The 22,882-nt window shown below is 28.1% G+C and overlaps 1 protein-coding gene across 3 annotated transcripts in view; it reads right to left on the minus strand.

Moving 5' to 3' along the window:
- LOC111678598 (low-density lipoprotein receptor-related protein 2) overlaps positions 1-22,882 on the minus strand; it is a 225,643-nt gene that overhangs the window by 170,299 nt on the left and 32,462 nt on the right. For 2 of the 3 annotated variants that reach the window (XM_046947221.1, XM_046947220.1), the window contains exon 2: positions 3,798-4,531. In XM_046947221.1, the coding sequence (XP_046803177.1) occupies positions 3,798-4,224 (427 nt within the window). In that variant the 5' untranslated portion in view covers positions 4,225-4,531. Of the gene's footprint in view, positions 1-3,797; positions 4,532-4,623; positions 4,822-22,882 lie in introns of those variants that run through there. The other variant, XM_046947222.1, reaches the window with a different exon arrangement.

A 22,882-nucleotide genomic window follows, 5' to 3' on the forward strand; every position in this document is an offset into this window, starting at 1 on the left:
GTACTAATACTTATGTTTTTCTTTTTTACTCTTTTGAGATATCCTTACCTATTGCATAGATTGAAAGAGGTCAGACCAGAGCACCGCTTAATCTGGTACTACGGGTGGCCACTTGCCCGCAGGACTATGTCCTGGCTGATCAGTTGGTTGAGGTTTCTCGGGATCCACGTAGTGGATGTGGTTTAAACCCAAATTCACGGGGATAGTAAGTAGCGGTTAAAAGACTGATGTAAGATAAAGACAATATTTCGGTATATGTTCGGTGCTGTTGCCGAAACAACAGATACACCACAGAGGAGTGACTGTGGACTAAGCGTTGGAAATGAGTTGGTATTAATTGTATATGTACGGGATGAATGTGGGGTACGGCGGGCCTCACCCACCCGTCTAACAATAATAAATGTGTCGTATGTTTTTCTCTTATAAATGTGTTGTATAAATGAGATGCGTGCTGGGTTGAATGATGATGGATGAAAGGTATCATATACATATGATACCATTGAATTTTCCTTCCTTGTCCAGATATTTTCAGAGTATACTCTGTTCATATCTGAACTACCACAGTGTGTCCCTGAGAGTAAGAACAATTTATTCGGCTTATTTGATGGATTCGTACTTCGGTCCACAACAGAGGACTTCCAATGGTCAGAGTTTAGATAGCTCAAGTACTTCAGTTAAGTACTTGTGCATGGACCGGTCAAAGCCAATGTACTAAAATTGTCACCTGAGTTCTTCATTGAAGGATAAAGAGGCGATGGTAGACCGTTCTTAAGTCTACCCAGTGGAGGAAAACGACCACCGTGACATAAGGTTGTTAGGGCAGGTGCTCACGTTAAAACTCTTGACATGCATTCATCCTTACCTATCCAGTAAAAACTTTGTACCTATCAACATGCTACATACCGTCCTAATTACACAGAAGTACTCTAATAACATCTTATTAATAGTGTGTTTTATAAAAGATTTCTAATACATTACTATATAGGTTTTTAAATACGACTTACATCCACTGATTTCTCTAACAAATTGTAAGCGATTATCCTAATTACTAGCCTCTAAAGATATGTATCATATTGCCTTTATAATACCTTTATAGTGGTTTAGATAACTTATCTATGTATTCTCTGAGTCCGTTAAAGTACGTAAATTAAAATATTTCTGTATCTTCAAGTTAATATATCTCAAAAAGATATGTTAAACTTTCACATGCCAATTTGGCGACATTTCAAAACCCTCAGCTCTGATTCTATAAAGATCAATACTTTAGAAAAGTTTAATATTTGGGTTTTGACTTTTTTATATTTTGTAAGAATAGCAAGCTTTCGTATACATTTTCTTTTGCGTGTACATATTTTCACACATTTCAGAAATTTGTGAAATTTTTCAAATCAATTTCATTCATTACCACTTATATAAAGAGAAATTTAATAATTTGTTTGTTGCTTTCCTCCTTAATACCATTTACCAATAAATATCTTGTTATTATAAGTGTAAAACATTTATCTACTTTTATTCATTTGCCTTAAATTGATTAATTACATTTCGAACTTATAGCAAAAAGTTTACTTTTACATCAAGTGGAAAATCGTTTTAAATGTTTTGCATTACGTGTCAATTTAATTACTTCATTTGATTTAATATTAATTGTTTAAATGCATTTAAATTAATAGCAATTTGCAAGGCATATTTGCCTTAACAATATGGAAGAGAATACATAAGTATGTATATATTAAAATTATAAATCAGTTGTGTATTTGAAATATTAAATATTGTAAATACAACTTTATGAGTTTTATTTTTAATAAATTTTAAAGTTAATTTGTAAATATTTTGAAAATTTAAAAATTATATTTTATGTTGCATGATTTTCATTTGGAAAACAGACATCTGTAGAGCGGCAAATAAGCTCTTTAATAGTTTTGGCATGAGCTTACGTATGTACTTTTAAATGTATGAGAGCTCTTTGCCAAACTCTGATTTCGAGAAACTCTTAAAAACCAAATGACAAATAGAGAGAGAGAGAGAGAGTAAAACCTTAAATAAGCAAAATATTCTTCATTACCAAGATATACTAAAGTGGTAATTGTCTTTTCCTTCAGATTACGTCAAAGGTAAAAATTAATAAATTTTTTCGTATCAGTCCAAATTTGCTGCAATAGTTACCAAAAAAGTTACCCCCTTATTCATACATATATAATTTATATTTTGCATATATTTAAATAAAAAATTTCGTGCCTCATTTGCTTTCAACTCAAGTTTCAAATAATTTATCAATTTACTAGAAATCCATTAGAAAAATATTCTGCACGTTTTAACTTTTTGGCACCTTTTGATCTTGTTGCTGTCGTTACTCTTGTATGTCTTCGACTTTCATAACCTATAACCCCTTAAAAAAATGAGGAAATTGGGGGAAAACATAAAACTCTTTTGTGTACTAAATAAAACAAGCGGTGAAACAAGTAAGTGAGTGAGTGTTAGATGTGACACTTGAGTGTTGGTGAAATACGAAAAGGGAAAATAAATGGAATAAAAGAAAACAGAAACAATATTTTTGCTGTATATTTTTAAGAACTTCTTAACATGCTAAAATGACTAATGGATTTTTGTTGGTTGGTTGAATGGTGGGCTTACTTGTTTGCTATTGTGATAGTGTAACGCACAGTGGTGTAGGTTTGTGGTAAGGAATGTTTGAGAGATATTCATTTTAATAAAATTTGCAAAACGGATTTGGAGATTTATTCTACGGCAAGAGTACTACTCTAGAAGTAAGCTCTGAACTTATGGATACCAGGCACTTGTGAAAGAATAAGATATTGTACTTGTTGTAAACAGAAGAGAGCTTGAAGAAGTTATACAGTCGAATACACAACTCTTCTAGGCATAGGTTGTTGAAACAAAAACTTGTGATTGGGATTTTCATTAGGCCCCTTGTAATAATGAATCGGTAGGCGGAGCCCTTAAGTCCTAGAGAGTGGCCCCTATGAAATCGGAATGAATCCCAGAATGAATAAGTTCAAGATTAGTAAAATGGTACATTCTCTTTTTAAATAAACAGGTTTACGGACATACCTTATAAAATTTGGTCTAACGGATTCAGACATGTGTATGTCTCTGTCATTGCCAAGCCTTTTTGTAGTTTGGTTGTTCCACGATGACGAAAAACTAATTGTTTAATACTGGCTTTACTGTCATTTCCTATATTTATTAATCTATTCTCTTACTCAATGCTTCATTAACAATCTGGAATAGTTTTCACAAATATGTAAAAATCAATATCTTAAAAAACTTTTAATTACGACAATGGTTAAAACCAATAATAAATTTCTTATTAGACATACGCTATAGACAACTGGCTATTAATCCTATTCAAAAAGCGTATTGATGTTATTGATATGAGGGAGAAATCCGGTGGAAAAATGCCAGAATAGTACAATACATTGTCATAAGTGTTCTCATTTAAACAACGGATGTATTTAAACACTCAGTTAACATTTTGACAACCACCTATGTAATTTTGACATTGTTGTCAGATTTTCTAAATATTGAAACAAAATCTCCTATGAAAAAAAGAGCACAACTGGACAAAAATGTGTTAATTTTTTTAATTTAAAATATTTTCTTGTTAGTTTTACAAAAATTATGCCCACTGTTCATGACGTTTAGCTTTTAAAAATATGAAAAGGAAAAGTTTTGTACTTTTGCTACTTTTTTATTGAAAACAAACAATAAAAAAACTTTTATATGAAGACATTAAGGAATTTTTCGTTGCTGTTGTTGTTGTTACTATTTTCACTTACCTGATTGTAATGGTAGAATACGGGTATTTTCACGTTGGGCGGAGGCGGTTGCTTGTGTTGTTGGTATAAAACAGGCAAAATTATTTAAAATAACCACGGCTAAGAAACAAACAATAAAACTTAAATTACAGCTGAGAAAACGATTGCTGTTGCTGTTGTGTTCTGGCCTCGTTTGTGGTCTTAGCCATGAGGGTGATGATGATGATGATGATGACAATGTTGATGTTGTTGCTGCTAAAGTTGTTTTGCAGACATTATTAGAGCGGGTGGTTATTGATGACACTTTTTTGTTGTTGTTGTTATGAATTTTTAATAATTTTTTACATTTACTTGTTGACATTGTTGATGGCAAAGATTTTGTGTTTGATTTGATTAATTTTGGTTGTTGTTGTTGCAGCCGGAATCCATTGCCAATAGGCGGATCCATGTTTGGCTTTAGCACACAAAACGCTTAAAGCGTTTTTCTTTTTACACAAAAATATTAAACAATTTTTGCTAATTACCAATGAGGTTTAATAAAACATTAATAACACTCTTTAACACTTATATTTATATAATAATAAAAATATTAAAACTCAACAAAATTAATTAAACTTTTTACACTTTTTGATTATTTTCCTTATTCTTTTGATATATACTTAGAAACACTTTTTTTATTTTTTATAAATTTAAATTTTCTTTTAACTTAAAATTTTAATTTGTTGTTTAAAAAATATATTGCACTTCTTCGCCTTCTGTAAAGAAGAAAAAGATAATAAGAGATTTAGTAAATATTAATAAAAAATTTTAATTCTATTTTCGTTTTAATATAATAAAAAAAACTAACAGAAATGACCTGCAACAGTCAATTTATTAATATTTTTGTTTTTTTAGGAAATCATAAAAATAAAATAATTTTCTTTTTTAATTTTATTTTCTTTTAATCGTTGCCTGTTGTTGGCTGTATGTGCGTTGCTGTGCTTGTGGCGTTTATGCAATAAAAAGAGATTTTTGTTTTTTTTCAGTTGGATTTTCAATACTGGTTGCTTTTCAGTTTATGTTCTCTGCTATTTTAAGGGTATATGCGTTTGTGTGTGTTTATAAGAGTGTTTGTTTGTTTGTGTGTGTTAATGTTATTGTACTTAACACAAACAGGAACCGGAAGTTAACGTTAGCTGCTGGTAATTACGTGCACAGAATCTATAAAAAACTGCAGCAAAAGAAACTGTAAAGAGAAAGAGAAGAAAAAAGAAAAACAATTATTATTATTTTCAAAATTTATGTTGGTTTTTCTTACTTATTTAACTTAAATTATAAAGTGATTATAAAAAGAATGTTTTTAATGTTTATATTTCTTGTGTTTTTGTTGTTGGGTAAAAGAAAATTATGGGGAAATAAAAAATTTAACTGGTTTGTGTTTTATATGCAGAACGTGTTATAAATTTCTTTGAAGATTTTTTTCATAATTCATAATGCTTAAGCATTTAAATTTAAATAGGATTCAGGGATTAAAAAATAGAAGATGTTGAAATATAAAGAAATTTCTATATTATAACGCTTAAAGTAAATTAAAATATTTTACGACTTTTTAATTTCTATTTTAGATTAATATCAAGATGAATTTTAATTAAATCTGTTTCATTTTATTGGCAATATTACGTTTTAAGTTAAACATGATTTATTTTATTTGCAACAAACTTTATGTTTTTTGTTATTTTGTCAAATCCTGAAAAAAATTTCCAATAAAATTTTCAAGGTTTTTGCTAGTATTATCGGTTTTATGATGATTTTAAAGGTTAGTTAGTTAATTAGCTAGTTAGTTAGTTAGATAGTATGTTAATTAGTTAGATAGGTAGTTAGCTGATTAGTTGCTTAATTAGTAAGTTAAACATATCAAAACTTGAAACTTTATTTGTGGAAATTAACCTGAAGTACCACCTAAAAGTTTTACCACAAATTCATTTTAATTTTCTACTACTTAATTGCCTTAATTTTCTCGAACTCGAAAACATAATCTAAATTTTGATTAATATTGTTTACAAAGTCACTTTCCAACAAAAGAAAAAAATAAACAAATTACACCGGATAAGCAAAACTATGGCCCAAAAAGAAATCGCTCATCAAGAAACAACTTTTCAAATTGCTTTTAATCTATAATCTTAAAAACAAACAGATTGATTAAACAACACAATTTACAAAATTAAATCTTGAAAATTAAATTGAAAACATACTCATAAAATACAAACAAAAAACAATATCACAACACAAAACCAAAATCAAAGAAAATGTTGAAAAAAACAGCAACATAAAAAACAACTTTATGATCAACTATAGACCAAGTTAACATTACTAGTTGTGGTTGCTTTGGATAATTATGTTAAAAGGGTCATTCACTTTACTGGTAGCATGGGTAAAATATACGTACAGTGGGCTTATAGAAAAAAAAACAACAATATAATAAAATCTCTACCATACTAATAACAACAAAAAACATAAGCAATACTAACAAATAGTAAATAAATAAACAACCAGTAAGAAAATAAACAGAATCGGTGTTAAAAAAGTCTACAGGTTTTTTCTTCCATTTTTTTGCATACACTCTCTCGTAACAACCAACAAACCAACTACAATTATTATTATGTTGTTGTGGTTGATGTTGTTGTTGTTGTTATTATTGCTGCTCTGAATTGCTGGCAATGTTAGTATTACTGTTAATTTCCAAATGGCTGACAGTTTTTGTTACAATTTTATATTTCCTTTTTCCTCCCTCCTACTCTCTGCTATAACAGTCATACCGTCAACACTGCTATAGCAGGGTTTTTAATATAATTTTTCATTTTGTTTTTCTTTTAGTACTTTCTATAGCTGTATTGTTAATATTTGTTGTTAGACAGTTGTATATGTTGTTGTTGTTGTTTTTGGCTGGATATCAGACAGTCAGCCACATTTTGTAGTTGATGTGTATGTTGTTCTCTTACTCTCGTTGTCTGTTGCTGTCTATTTAAACATGCTGATGTTGTTGACGATGATGGTGTGATGTTGATATGTTGCTGGTGTTGGTGTTAAATGAGTCTCCATGAATTCATTATATATATATAAAGAAAAAACTTCAAGTAGCAACAGCCAAACAGCCATCATATTCATATAAATAATAACAAACAATGTGTCTACTTGCAACTTTAGCTTTAGTTTGCCGCCATTATAGTCTTAGTTAGCATCATTAACATGGTCTTAAACAAGAAATTTTATTATTATTACTCTAATATTTTATTTAAAAGAAGAAAATCTCTTAACTATCTTAACTACACAAGATAAAGCCAGAGGTGTAAAGTAAGAAATTCCTTTAAAAGAAAATTTATATTTTTTTTTATCTAATTATGGCATAGAAAAATTTTACTGCACAGTGGAGCAATAAGGAATATAAAATGGTTATTTGGCAGTATTTATTTCGATTATATGAAAACTTCTCATTTTGGAAAGTGTATAAAAAAGATTTTCATTTGATTTGTACCATAAAATTAAACTTAAATCAGCTGAAGTTAAGATTTAGAAAATAAACATTAAAATTTATTTTTCCAAAAACCTCATTGTCCACCTATTCTATGAAATCATATTGTTATCCGTATTTTGTTATCAATTCAAGCATAAAGGTGCAATTTTATTTCTTTATTTATGAATATAAAGCCATTTAGCTGTTTTATTTTCTTTATCTTCATCTAATAGCCATGAAAGGACAACAAATAATAAATCAAAGAATTTATATAAAACATCTTACAAAGGACATTTTTTCTTTCATATTCTACAATTTGTTTCCCCAACTTTTTTTGTAAAAAAATTTTTATTAAGGTGTAAATAAGAAAAAATAAATTAATGCTTGTTTCATGATTTTCTTTAAGATTTATTTTTTCTACCTTTAACCTCAAGGCATATTAGCAAGAAAAATGAAAATGGTTTGGAAATTTTGATTTGGTTTTTTTGTATTTGTTGTCGTCTACAATTTTGCAATTGACATTAGAATTTCATTTTGTTGATTTAATTTACAGTCATTTGGTTTTTCAATAAACTTAATTGCAAATAAGTAACATTTGGTTTATTGAATTGGAAACAAGTTTGAGCTACAAATAAACGATTGTTTTGTGATAAATTACGCAATTCTTATACCTTACACCATTATAGTGGAGAGAGTATTATGAGTTTATGCTGATATTTGTAGCACCCAAAAATATTCGTCTTACACGCACCTTAAAGTATACCAATCGGCTTGGAATCAATTTATATGTCCGTCCGTCGTCTGTATGTCCATGTAATCCTTGATAATTTGATGAAATGGCAAATGGCGGCGAAGTTTAATTAGACACTTGTAGAGAATGGATGTAATTTCAAAATGTATGCCAAAACTTTAATTATAATACAAAGTAATGGGTTTCAACACTTAAGGCAAGTAGTTATTACTAAAGCTTACTAGTAATGAGAAAATGAAGTCAATGTAGATGGTATAAAAATAGATATACCATCCTATGCTTCGCAATAAACATGACTGATGAATACGTAAGTACTTATTAATCACATTATTTAAAAGACCTTATCAGACTACTTCTACGTAGAGGATACTTTAAAAATCTTATTAATATACAATTTTTAAACAGCATTTCCTCCACAAGAATTCAATGATAAAGTTTGACCGCGAAATCCTTTAAAAACAACCCAATTACTTCAAAACGAAAAACCAAATATCAATAATCTTTAAACAATCAGTGAACTTCTCCCTCAACACAACACTCTAATTTGTTTAATATTAAAAACTTAATTCAACTCAAAAATATATTTGGTTTCAAACATTCCCAGGACACTGAGTCGTTATCGTTTGCCATCGAATCATAATATACATATAACGGCATCTACATACAATTGAGATATCTGTACAAAAAGGTGTTGTTATTTTCATTAAAACGTAATTTCTTTTTCTCCTCTGCCTGCCACATATTGTATAGTATAATACAAACAGCAATTGCTGTCAAATGAAAGAAAATGTAATGAAATAATTTTATGCAAATTTCGAAAAAAAGAAAAGAAATACATATACAAAATTAAAGGAAGGTGTGTTTTTGTTATAAATGTGGGAAGATTGTTTGTTTTTAAAAAATGTGTTTTGTTTGTTTCCAACTTACGACAACAAATGATTGTTCTTCATAATGATCGTAATGATGTTGGCGCTGCTGCTGCTGTACTGATACATGAGGGCGAGGGAGGAGAGTATTCAATTTATAAATTGAAATTTATTTTTGTTACTTTTTGAAATTATTTTTATTTACAAAAAGAATTCTTTACAATTACTACTTATATAGTTATGTGTGAGTGAGTGTTTTTATTTTATATTAACACATAGAATTTTTTAAATTTATTTCCATATTGATTTTCTTTTTTCGCTGTTGTATTGTGTATATTATTTCCTTTATTGTATTTATTTGGAATATTTATTAAAATTAATTACATTTTTATGGCAGAGTTTTACAAAAATGCCCGCAGTTTTATGGTTAATGCTGTTTACCATAAATTATTATAAATAATTAAAAATATCCTCTCTACGAGAAAATATCTATATACATAAAACTTAAATATGATAGTAAATTTATTAGGGAGTTTGCATATGATTTTTTTTAGTTTTGGTGTTTGTAAATTGTTTCGAATTAATATATTTTCAAATATAATATCTGTAAAAACATTACATTGAGTTGTACTTGCTCAACAACTAACTTTGCAATGACTACTACACACCGACTACATTACTTAGAATTAGCCTAGTAATAACTTACAAATATTATATTATGTAACTACTGACTTTTCAGTAATTGACATATTACTTTCGAACTTTGTTTTTAACACAAACAAAAGAAACTTATATACTGTGAAATCTTATAATAGACATAGTAGGCGCATCCTCGTAGATGATTTCTTCTTAGAAACAAAACTAATTACTTAACTCCTTATTTGCAGGCAATTGTAGAAAGAACATACCTAACGCCCTATTTATAAGCGAGATTTACATGTTCGAAATGACTTTGTTTAATGTTTTTCAGAGCTAATAAAACTTAATATTAAGGTAAGCTTGGATCTATTAGTCAGGGGTTCGAATATCTGGCTTTACCTTAGCCTGGAGTTTAATTCTCTGGTTTCATTTTTGTTTTACTCTGTAAACTAAGTTAGAATATAACTATTTTAATTATCTAAAATCCTAACTACCTTAATGAAGTATAATTTTTTTTCTGCACAACCACACCACATCGCCCACATTAATTGAAACTGTTTTTTGCTGTTGCAAGTATTTTAAGTTTTAAATACTATTAAATAACATTGACATTAAAATATTTAGTTGGCAACCAAAACAAACTAAGGTTGAAGTAAAAAAGTTTTCTATTAATTTTCGCTAATTTAAATAAAAATAAATACAAATTAAAAAAGTTTTTGGAAACATTAAAATCTTTTCAATAATATTTGAAATTTTTTTAATTAATTTAAAAATTCTAAAATATAAACTTAAGGCAATTAAAAACCCAGCAAAAACTCGGTAATGGGTAGTACTTCCCTAACCACTTACTTTTCAATGACTACTACCTCCCGTCAGCATTACTTAGAAGTACTCTAGTAATGACTTTCTTCTAATCTGATATAGAAGTACTTTATTTTCGGCTTTGTAATTTTGTTGGCACATTTTATTCAATTGCGTGTTAGAAATTGTGTTTCACAAAAAAGAAAACAAAATTAGTTTTGTATGTGAAAACCATTATTTGACGCGCAATAAAATAGCTAAGCATTGGTGCAGTGAGTAGAACATTTGACTGACAAACCGAAGTCCCTGGTTCGTATTCTAGCTGGCTCTTTTTATTATTAAAAATAAAACAACTTACTTAACAACTGTTTTGTAAGACTTCTTTAACTCCCTATTTGTAAGCGAGCGTAGAAGTACTTGCCTCCAATGACATCACCGTGTTAAAATAATGACTCAAAATGCTAATAAAGAAGTAGTGCAAAGAGGTTTTATTAGCTTTTTAACACATTACTTTTCAATGTAAGTTTTTCCTGGGAAACAGCAGTGTTTCCGTATTTGTTTTTGTTTCATAAACGTTTCCTTATTGCTTCAAGCTCGATTGTTGTGTTTTTAAAAATAAATGTTTAAATGTGTCTATAAATCTAATCAGTTACATTCAATACTACTTACTGCTGTTTTGTACTATTTATTATTTTACTTTAATAATAGTAATAAATTATATTTTGACAGACTAAAAACATATTTATAGCAGTTGTTGGTGGGTTTTAATTTTTAATAATGTTAAAAATGCTGTTGTTGTTGTTCCCAGAACTTCTATCAGGTAGCACTAAGCAATTACATTGAAAAGTTATGAGTTTTAACTTGGGGGCAAATACTTACTAAGCTCGCTTACAAATAAGTACTTAAATAAGTCATTGCAACTACAGAGTTAACTAGTAATCTCTGGTAAATAAGGTGGTCGATATTTTGTCGAAACGTTCACTACATTTTAACATTATAATCAATAGTTTCCATTTGACAATTTTTCGCTTGAAGTTTATGAAAATACATTCCAAAAAAAATTAAATGTCTTAAAAATGTCACTTTGATATCAAAATCCAATGTGCTCAAAGTAAACACAAGCCACTTTTCTGACGAACTGTAATGCTGAAAGTGACCGTTTGCTTATATTGAAGCGGAAAATGCAAAAATTGGGTTGAAAATTCAACAGTAATAGTTTTTAGTAGCTGTTGATATCGCTGAACTAATAACGTCGTAATAAAGTAATTTATATATGGTTTGTTTATACCAGTGATCTACAATATGAGAGTATTCTGAGCTCTATGACTGATTTTGAGAGCTGATAATGTATTAAAGCGATAGAACAAAATAATAGTACTTTGTTTAGCGCCCTAAACTAATCTTTAATCAATTGGCAATGTTAAATAGAAAGACTGCAAAGGGGTTAGTGTTTTAGTTTGCTAGACCGGAAGTGGTGGGTTCGATACCCTTCTGAGACACTGGTTTAGGAACGATACAGGTCTAGGTGTATTTTTTTTTTTGAGTTGATGTATAACATCCTCATTTTAAACTAACTAACTAAGACCGAAAAAGTCACCTAAAACAGCAGGGTATTTCTTCCATATACATATAAAGTACGAGTAATGAAGAGCATGTATGTAAGAACAATAATGAAAATGAGTAGGTACAGTAAATAAATTTTAAAAGTACTCACTACATACATATACACATAAGGAATTACATACTTACACATTGTGTGAGTATATTCTAGTACTTAAATGCAGGTAGCTTTGCACACAGTGTGCGTATGTGTTTTTGTATTTTAAATGAAAATAAATTTAATTTACGTTTTTATTGAAATCATTTCCGTTGCTGTTTTGTCGTTCATAAATCTTCATTAAAAACAGTCTTAAATGACAGATTTTAATGTTACTGCTATAGAGATTTTAATTTTTATTTTTTTAAATATAATTAATAGCATTAAAAAAATTGTGTCTTTCCTGAGATTTAGTTACTGTTGTTGATTTATTATTGACTACAGATTTTTTTTATAAAATTTTTGTGTTAAATATTTTTAATTTGATAATTATTAAATGTATGACGTTTGCTAATGATTACACTAGTCTGCAAAAAAATGTAATTTTTGAAACGAGATGTGATTTAAAAATATTTCTAGCACGTTAAGCTTTAAGCAACATATTTTTTCGTGCTACTACTAGTATCATCAACACAAATCATATACAATTTTAAGAATTTTTTTCATCCAAGTTTTTAACTTTCACCGGCTTTAACTTTGAGATGAAACTTAAATGTTGTACATATAATAGCATCAAAGAAACACAGTTGGTGAATTTCGTTTTAATTTCATTCATTTCATCAGGCCAGTGTTATATATAAAGTTAAAAAGTTAAACATTTTATTTAATTTATATAATTTCCTCGTAAAGTAGTAATAAAATATTTTATTTAATATTTAAAGTTATAAATCTTTGCAAGTAGATATTTTAATAATTAAAAAAAAAAACAAAAAAAAAATATTAAACGTTTGTCCTGAGATTTTATACATCCATAAATTATTAATCCAATATCAAAATATGGGTTTTAAATCATATCGCCTGTAAATGTGTTAACATAAAAGTCATATAGTTCTAGTTGTACAAAACTTTACAAAACTGAAAAAACTGTTTTGATGATCATTGGATGAGAATTACGAATGAGAGCGTTAAGGATAAGTAATATCATACTGAAAACGGTGTACCTAATAACGATATAATACTTTTTAGCCATATGAGTATTTAGCAATGTGAGTATTTACTTTTGGAGTGAATAACTAGTTATTTTTGTTTGACGAGGTTCAAAAAATAACCGGTTACAAATGTGCTTACCCAACTTTTCTGGACCTAAACCTGGCTCTTTCGTATTTATTAATCTTTCTGCCTACTCAGTGCTCCATTAGCATGTTATTTTATAGTACTTTTTAGAATAGTTTTTATATAAAAGTATAAATCGACGTTTTGGAAGTAAATACACACCCCTTCCACAGAAGGTAAACAAATTTACTTAGTGCTACTTTTGAAGTGGTGATAAATGTAAGTCTTTTTATGGTACTTCTTTTTATTTTTGGTGGGACTACATTATCTAAATTACTCTTTAATAAAATTTTAAAATTTTCTGCTGGGATATAGAAAATTGCCTTTTTAGACGATTGATTAAATTATTTTTAGACAAGTTTATAAGGAAATAATCATTTATGTATCATCAATCACACATTTCCTAATATTTCTCAAAATATAAGTGGTAATCCTCGCATAGAACTTTTCAATATTATGTTACCTACAAAAACAAAATATATTATATCAATAAAAATTCACCTTAAGTCTCTCTTACGTTCTTATATTACTTTTTAACTATTATTATTTCATCATGCCCTAAAGCTATTCGAAAAAGTATTAAATTTCAAACAAAAAGTTTAAAAGGTGTGACAAAATTCTTGTAGCAAAAATCAATTTTCAAATCCGATTAAATTCACCCTCTGGCCGAACCATCACAACTCATCAGGCAACTAAATGCCAATAAACTAACAATTTCTTTAAAACTGTGTGACTATCTGGCTAAGGTATTGTCTAATACATATAGAGATTTATAGAAAATATTAGCATATTTTCCAATTTCTTAAAGGAAATGCTAAAGCTTAAACAAATGTTTAAAGAGAAACCACAACAAAAACAGAAGACCAGAAGACAGATAGAAGGGAAAAAAGGAAAAGCTTTATACTCACAACAAATTAACACTTTGACCCTTAGGGGGTCAATAATAATCTACAAACAAGGACAATAGCAGCATAAACTTTAAAAAGGAATGTCAATATGTAAAAGGAAACCCCAACAAAAAAGAGAGGGAGAGCATGGGAGAAAAATGACAGCTTACCCAACCAATAAATGATGAATAAATGTTGTTTGAACACAAACTTATTGTTTCTTTCATCCAGTGTTTTTTACTTCGAAAAGTTTCCTTTTATCCTTTAAAGGTAAAGAAAAGGTAAGACTAGAACATGTTAACAAATTGCCAACAACAAAGTAAGTAAAAAAGACTGCAGAAACAACAATGAAAAGGACGACAACAATATAAAAGATGATAAAGGTTTTAACCAAATGACAAGTTTCCTTAAATATTTTCTATATATTTTGTTTTGGACAAAAAAGGTAATATATTAATAATACCAAATAATGAAACATTTTTAATCATACTTACAGATAATCATGGATCTAACATAAATGATCTAAATTTCAGTGCTTACCTGCAAATAAAATAGAATAAAATAAAATTAATAAGATTTATAACTTTTATATTACATTGTAATATTATCACATTTAAACATCATAATGTAATAAATCCAATATCGAAGATTTTGCAGAATTTGTACAAGTTAACAATGTATTATCTGAGGATATTACAGTCACCTAAAACTGCTGAGATACATACATATATGACAAAGTCAGAGGCTGTCAATATTACATAAGCAAACAAAAAGTTGACACAAACTTTTGAAATATTCAGACAACATAACAAAAAAGGGTGGTAAAAATATTTGCAGAATTTCTAAAAACATAAAGCCAAAAATAAAACGAAAAAAAGGAGGTTTAAAAGAGCAAATGTTAGATAAACTTTTTTAGACAGACACAAAAAAGAAACGGAAAGACAATAATATAATAGACAAATAAAATAACATACACACATGCTTAAAGCTATCCAGCAGTTTTTGATGAAGTCAATGTATACCTCTAAATAAAATTAAGAAATGATATGAAATCGTTCCCAATAAGTCGTTAAGTAATTTTATAGATCTGTTAGACAAAGAATAGTTGCTTAACCCAAAAGAGATCTGTAAATTTTACACTGAGGAAAATTATTAGAAAAGTACCGAAATTAGTATAAAATCCATCATCAAATATTAATTTACCACTTTTGTTACCATTTAGACAAGGTCGTTTTTACAACCCATCTTGTCAGTGCAACAACGCGTTGTTGTCATTTCTAATACGCTTAGTGTAATTTCTACAATACATAGCTGTGACTTCGACTACGAATGTTTATATTTGACAACATAGCGTTTTCACTTTGGTAACACATTACGTCGCTTATTTAACATTATAGATTTGACAACTATCCGTACATACAACAACAATTCGCTTTGTGTCAATTCTACAATTCATCGTTGTGACTTCGACAACGAATGTTTATGTTTGACAACATAGCATTGTAACTTTGGCAACACATTACATCGTTAATTTTTTATATTTTTGTTGTTGATTTGATAAATATCCGTGCATATATTGACAACGGATGTTATGAAACACTTTGTTGTAAATTTGGTACCAGGCACATATAATTTAAAGAGGTTTTTTATCTTTATGTGTATAAGTATCATTAAGGGCGAGTTTTTCTGATAAAGATAATCTTCATTCTTTGGTTAAACCTGGTTTAATATATGTTTCGTGTTTTTCAGTTATCAGTAAAGTTACTTATTATCTTAGTTTAACTGAGTGTAATTTTTCAATTAAACTCAATTAACAAAAACAATAAAAAATGATTTCGGAAGAACAAAAACTTAATATTTTAAGTAAATTGTGATTTTCTGATTTGTTTTGTTTTATTTATTATTGTTTTAAATGTTTATTTAACATTTTTCAAAAATTTTCCATTTTGCAAAAGTATTGTTTGCAAAAAACAGCTGTTCATTGTTTATGTTTTTGAATGAAAAGTTGACAATACTAACAAAGTTAACTGAGCTTAAATCTAAAACTGAAAAACAAAATCATCGGTTAAAGTCCGCCTAAATTTGTTCCGAGTTTAATCTAACAGCAAGATAAGCCTAGTTTAACTGAGGTGTAAGAAACCCGCCCTAAGTACACTTTTGGATTTGTTACATAAATAATAGTTAGTAAATCCAAAAATAACTGTAGTGGTATACTCAAATTTTAAATTGTGTAATAAACTGTTAGTCATACATATTAAATGGACAGGTTACAAATCGATAACGAGATATAGAAAATCTCATTAACATTTTACGCTAAACTGCAGGGTCACATACATACAACTATTAAAGACCCATAAAAACATTGTCATAGAGACAGAAAAAAATATCTTAAGGGTCAAAAATAAATTAAATTTTTAGCACATTCTTTCACTTTCATAAATAATGACAACATCAAAAAGAAAAGAACCTTTGGCCAACAACAAATAACAAAGACAAACAAATTATAACGATTTATAAATAAAATTAGTAAAAGGAAATTTTTTAATAATACACAACAAACAACAAAAATAGATAAATAAAAACATAAAAAACATTTTTCCTTTGTGTTTATTTTTCTCATAAAATCCCATAAAAATACAATTCCGACGAAAATTTACATACATAAAATGATCTTTAAAAAGTTTTATTCATTTTCACTTAAATAAATAAAGAATTAAACCATATTTAAACTTCACCCAGTAACACACTTATAATGAAAATAAACAAAATTATAAAAGCCCAGTTTGTGGACTAAAAGGCAGACCACATTAGTAAACTTACTTATTCACTCACTTTTTATTTAATTTTTCGGTTCTTGGTTTATTTTTTAATACCCACTACGTTTCGTTTACTAACAACTTCTGCTTAAATTTTGTTTTCATTTTCTTTTTTCAGCGGTTTGTTTATGTTTCAGTTAAGCAGTACATTTAACCCAAATTGTCAACCGGCTGGGCTGGTGACTGGCAGTTTTAATGGAAAATGAGTTTGCAAAAAATATATTCACATATATAATAAACTATGTACATATGTATGTAGGAAAAAATAAGCATTTTACTAAAACCTACATACTAAAATACAGGTATAAATGGCTTCTTTTTTGCCCAGACGCTCCATGCCATTATACTTTCGCTACAAATAAATTGCAACTCAGAGTCTGTAGAGAAAAACAATTAACGAAAAAATTGTAGACAAAATCTGTTAACATTTAGTTTTTTCATGTTTATTTAATTCTTTCCCATAGCTCTAGTTATGTGTGCTAAAAACAACTTGCAAATTTCTATCCATACTACCATCAGCATATCGTGGTGGAGAAAAAATTAAGGCGGGCCGTGCCAGGCCGTAAGCAATTTATCAGAAAATACTAAAGCTGGTTTTTAGTAGACTAACAAGATGAAATTTGTAAAAGTAAGGAATTTTTGTGTTATTTGTTATATTGAGGTCATAATATGTATAGATTTGCTCACTCTAACCTAAATTCATTAACAAAATTATCAGAATGTTGTATATTAAAACGATTATTCAAATTGTTTTTCTGTTATTCTGTTAAAGAGTACTATAAGATGAACAATATGAATGGTGATATGATTTAAATATTTTAGTTTTAAATAACTAACTAACTAACTATCTAAATAACTAAATAACTAACTGACTAACCTATTGCGCTGTAAATTTGTGTTATCAATATCGGAAAACATCCATCGGACGTTGGGTTCACTTGACACGTAGCAATTTTGTGGTGAGATACCAAAAATCATTTCGTACAATGAACGACATTTTTTCGTACGCATATATAAGGCAGACATTATTTTCAGCGTAAGTATCATTCTTTACAGACGAATAACAAATACAAAATTTCTTATTTTTCTGGTGCCAAAATTTGCACAATTCAGCCTTTCTTTCTACTGAATGAAATGGCCGAGAGATTTCTAAAAGTTTAGACATGAAAATAAAAAAACAACAGAAAAAAAACTGCACTATTATAATGACCCTGTGTTTGCATACAAAATTAAAAACTACAAACAACAAAAACAACAAGTTCATAAAATTTTTGCTGACATTTTCAAGTTTGTGTTGCAGTCAAATTAAATACAATATACAAACAAAATATACGTGCATACAAACATGTAAAAACAACTTTTCCCATTAAAAAAAGCACAATTTACAACACAAAAGATTTTAATAATCAACATTAAACTTCCGAGTTTAAATATTAAAAAAAAAAACATTACAAAAGAATTTATTAAAATATAAAACCATGTTTATATATATTGTTTTGCTAATAGTAATTAAAACTGCTAGTAAATAAAATCATACCTATAACATTAACTTAAGCAAATTGTTTACAACACGTAAATATACAAACGGAAGCTAAATGTTGCGCATTTTAAGACAAATTTTTTAAATAAGATATATTACAAAACTGTCATTTTTAAAGGTTATTAGTAAGAGATAAAAAATTAATTTTTGAAACTTTTATAAAATTTATAATAATATAAATTTTTTGAAAAGTATAATAAAACCTTTTACAATTTAAGCTACTTTATTTTGTAGATCTTTATGTTTTAGCTACAAACGCAACATAGTACTTAAATGTCAAATAATGTTTTATTTTAAGACCCTGTTGATTTGAAATTTATTTTCATAACATTCTTCAAGATATGTGTATAAATATTTTATTACCCACGATTTCTTTTCAAACGTTTTTTCTGATTTATAGCCCTAAATCCTGTAATGTTTTACATAGAATAAAAATCAAATAAATAATCTAAGAATAACAACAAAGTATTCTTATTATTTGTTCAATTATATGTAAGTAAGTATTACACATACATTTTATATTATTTGTACATAGATGGTGAAATTTTGCCACTATATAAGTAATATATTTATTTATCTTTTTAACATGAGATATTTTTGCAGTATTGCTAAATACATTTAACAATATTATTACATCTTCAAAAAATTTATGTATGATATTCCAATCAATCTTTCATCAGCTCATATTTTCAATTGATTTTCATGTCTAACATCAAAATATTTAAGATTTTTTTGTTCAAAGATGAGTACGATTATTAACCCACATTAAAATGTTCTCATTGATTGCAATATTAGATAATATTTCGTAAATATTATTCAATAGAATGTAACAACAACACTACATTATACAACACAAAAAATTCGAAACGACACAAATTTGCACACAAAAGCCTCTTAACTGATTCTTTTGTATAGAATACAAGAGATAAATAAAATATATATATTTCACTTATTTTCAAACCTGTATAAGAACCATTGTTGTGAGACAAAAAAAAATACATAAATACCAGAACACTCGATATACAAAATCTAAATACATTCGTGTACTTGTTTTATATAACTTTTTTGCAAAATAACAATGAGAGGCTTCAGAGAAAAAGGAACTAAACCAAATTGAAATCAAATTCTTGTTTTTTTCTTATTGCTCTTTTTTTATTGGTTTATGTTAGTTAAATCAAACAACAAATAAATTGATACACCTTGTACACAAAAAAAATATTTTAAATCTTTACAAAAAAACAAACAATAAGAAAAAGTCTAAGAAAAAATACACAAACGTACAATTCTAATGAACAAACATTCGATATTGTTCAACTAATACAATTTTAAACAAATGTACGCTTCAATAGACTTCAATAAAATTATAGGCAAAACCATGAAAATAGCATACAAATGTGAAAGGTTCTAATGCTTAATTAGAAGCTCATATTTTGAAAAGCTTTTCATGAAAAAAGGTCTTTGGCCACTAAATCTATATAAATCTAATATATCTCTAAATTTGCAAAAAAAAATGTGTTTATGAAAGCTTTTTTATTAAAATTCTTAGGTCTTTTTGAAAAAGCTCTATTATTTTTCATAAAAATTATAAATGCTTATTTTATAAAAAAGTTTCTATTAAATCTCTCTAGGATTTGTTTTAATCTAAAAGCTTTTATAAAAGCTGATTCCAGCTTTATTAAAGCTGGGTTCATAAAAAGAATTTTAGAAAGCTTTTGTTAAAGAAAAATGTTTTCATAAAAGTCATTACTTTACTTAATCTTTCATATAACAATTTATGAAAAGCTTATAGAACAAGTTTTATAAATGTAAACAAAACTTTAAGTAAATTAGTTGGGAAAACGATTTTTTAAAAGCTTATTGTGTTAAAGCTTTATATTTAATAAAAGCTTGTTTAATACTTAAATAGTTTGAGAAATGTCGTCTTTTAAAAAAAACTGCATAAGTACAAAAGTTTTAAAGAAGCTTTTAAAAACTTTTATTTAAATATATGATATATACTTTATAAAAGCTTGTTTAATAGTTAAACAAATTTCTAAAATTTTGTCCTTTAAAAAATCTGCTTTATGAAAATGCTCAAAGAAGTCTTAAGAGCTAAAACCAATATATTCTAAAATAAATGATAAATACTTAATGAAAGCTTATTTAATGTTTAATTCGTTTAATAAAATTTCTTCCTTTTAAAAAAACAGCTTTGTGCAAAAGCTTTAAAGAAGTTTTTGGAGCTAAAACCCGAATTTTTAAGAAAACTTGTTTTAAAGCTTTATACATGTATATATCACTATGGACTATAGGTTTTTACAATACTCTATCAAATTTTTATATTACATAATAAATTGTGCTATTTTTCTGCTCTCTACTGCCAACATTTATATTTATGTAATTTCACAAAGTTTGAATTGAATTGAAGTAATCAAATAAGAGCAATGTGTGTGGCATGCACGCAATTGAAAAATCATTCACAAAAAAACACAAACGACAAAGAACTTTAAAATACCTGTTCGTTTCACAAATGAGTACAATAATAACAACAACAACAATATACATATATATCTTTTATAAATAAAATCCATGAAATGAGATGAAATGAATATGTACACAAAAGCTCATCACTAACATCAACATCATCAACCATAAAGGTAATGTTGATTATGAGGATGTTGCTGACTGGATGGAGGTTTAGCTAGAAAAAGCAAAATTCACAACGACACCAGCTACAACAAAACAATCTAACGTTTTTACCTGTTCAAGGTAAAAAATTATAAAAAAACGAAACGTGAAAAACACTTGAAGTTGTTGACTACTTGAAGCGATATGGAAAATAAAATATATTTATGGTATTTGAATCGAAGATGAAGAAAAATATAAATAAATATAAAAGGTGCAAAAAATAGGAATGGAGTATCATCAGCATTTTTCCCCGTTATTCCTTACTTAACGACCCATATACATTAGTAAAGTGCGGGGACTAAAATGATGGCCTAGTGAAATAAAAAAGCTGAAGGAAGGATAAGAAACAAATAAATGTCATAGAGGCAGAAGGGAGACAAAGAGACTGGGAACTATTTAAGGGTGTCAGTTGTTATAATACAATAAATATAAAAATTCAAATTGAATTCAATACCACAATTTTCGTATTGCGTATGTCATTCCCACTACCCATTTAGATAATGCTTGCCCAACCCCAAAAGCAAACTCTTTTCACCTTTCGTAAATATGCTTTTAAGCTTACATGGAAACCAGTTAATACCTTAAGGCTGATACTGACAACATCAACAAATAGTAGCAGACAATTTGAAATATATAACAGAAAAAAAGAAGAAAATAAATTTAGCAAAAAAACGTGTTCTCCTTTTAGCATATTCAAATCTAACTAACTCTTCTTTAGAGAAAAAAAAATAAAAGAATGAATGAAGCCTTTAAGTAATTTTAAACATATTTCATGCCACAGCAATAACGACAGCAAATAAGCAAAAAAGAAAACAATAATGAAAATATATATTGAAATGAAAAAAAGGCTCGTGTGTTATCAGATTCATTTTTGTTTCACATAAATTTTAAAACAAAGGCCGCAAGCTGTGGTAAATGTCTGTGTACTTGTGAGCCTTTAAATAAGCTTAAAGAGCATATAATGTAAAACTGCTTATATTCGTTATCATCATCTAGAGTGTTAAACGAGCCTTTCGTGTAAAATACATTTATTTCTATTGAAACTGTTTGAAAAGCTTGTATTGCAAAAGAATACTTATTAATTCTTTTAAACGAATGGTAGATAAATACAAAAAAGACGGAAAAAATAATACATTTTTCACCTAAATATTCCAGAAAGTGGGGTAATTCATATTTATTTAAATATTTTTGGGTTTTCTGAAAGTTGATTTCAACATACACAAAGAGGCAAATTACCTGGTGAAATCACTCGGAAATCACGGGGAAAAGATACCTCTAGTCTGCCGGAACTATAAACTGGTGATGATCAATAGTATCCTAGGCCTTTCCTTGGAATGATTTGTCATAGGATCGAACCAGAACAACATATAATTTGGCACAACGGGTGTCCAGTTGTCCGAAGGATGTAGCATTGAATGGGTGGTCACTTTCTGGTACATTGAAAGATTGAAATCACCTGATGTTGGGGTCGCCCCTGCTATTCACTTTAGACAAGTGATTACTTTTTCCTTCTCGGTGCATACAATGGAATTGGTCCCATGCTGCTGGTCATTCCGCAACGGGGCTATTATGGCAAGAGATTATATTACTCGAGTACTTCAGAAAATGTGCTTGTATATGGACCGGCACCGTTACGTACAAAGATTTCCACCTGAGTTTTTCATAGAAAGATTCAGAGGATCGTGGTAAACCGTTCTTAAGTCTACCCAGTAGTTGAAAAAGGCCACCGTGAAATAAGGCCATTAAGGCAGGTGTTTACGTTAAGCACTAAGAAATTCAT

The sequence above is a fragment of the Lucilia cuprina genome, chromosome 3 (genome assembly GCF_022045245.1).
Source record: "Lucilia cuprina isolate Lc7/37 chromosome 3, ASM2204524v1, whole genome shotgun sequence".
Lineage (NCBI taxonomy): Eukaryota > Metazoa > Arthropoda > Insecta > Diptera > Calliphoridae > Lucilia > Lucilia cuprina.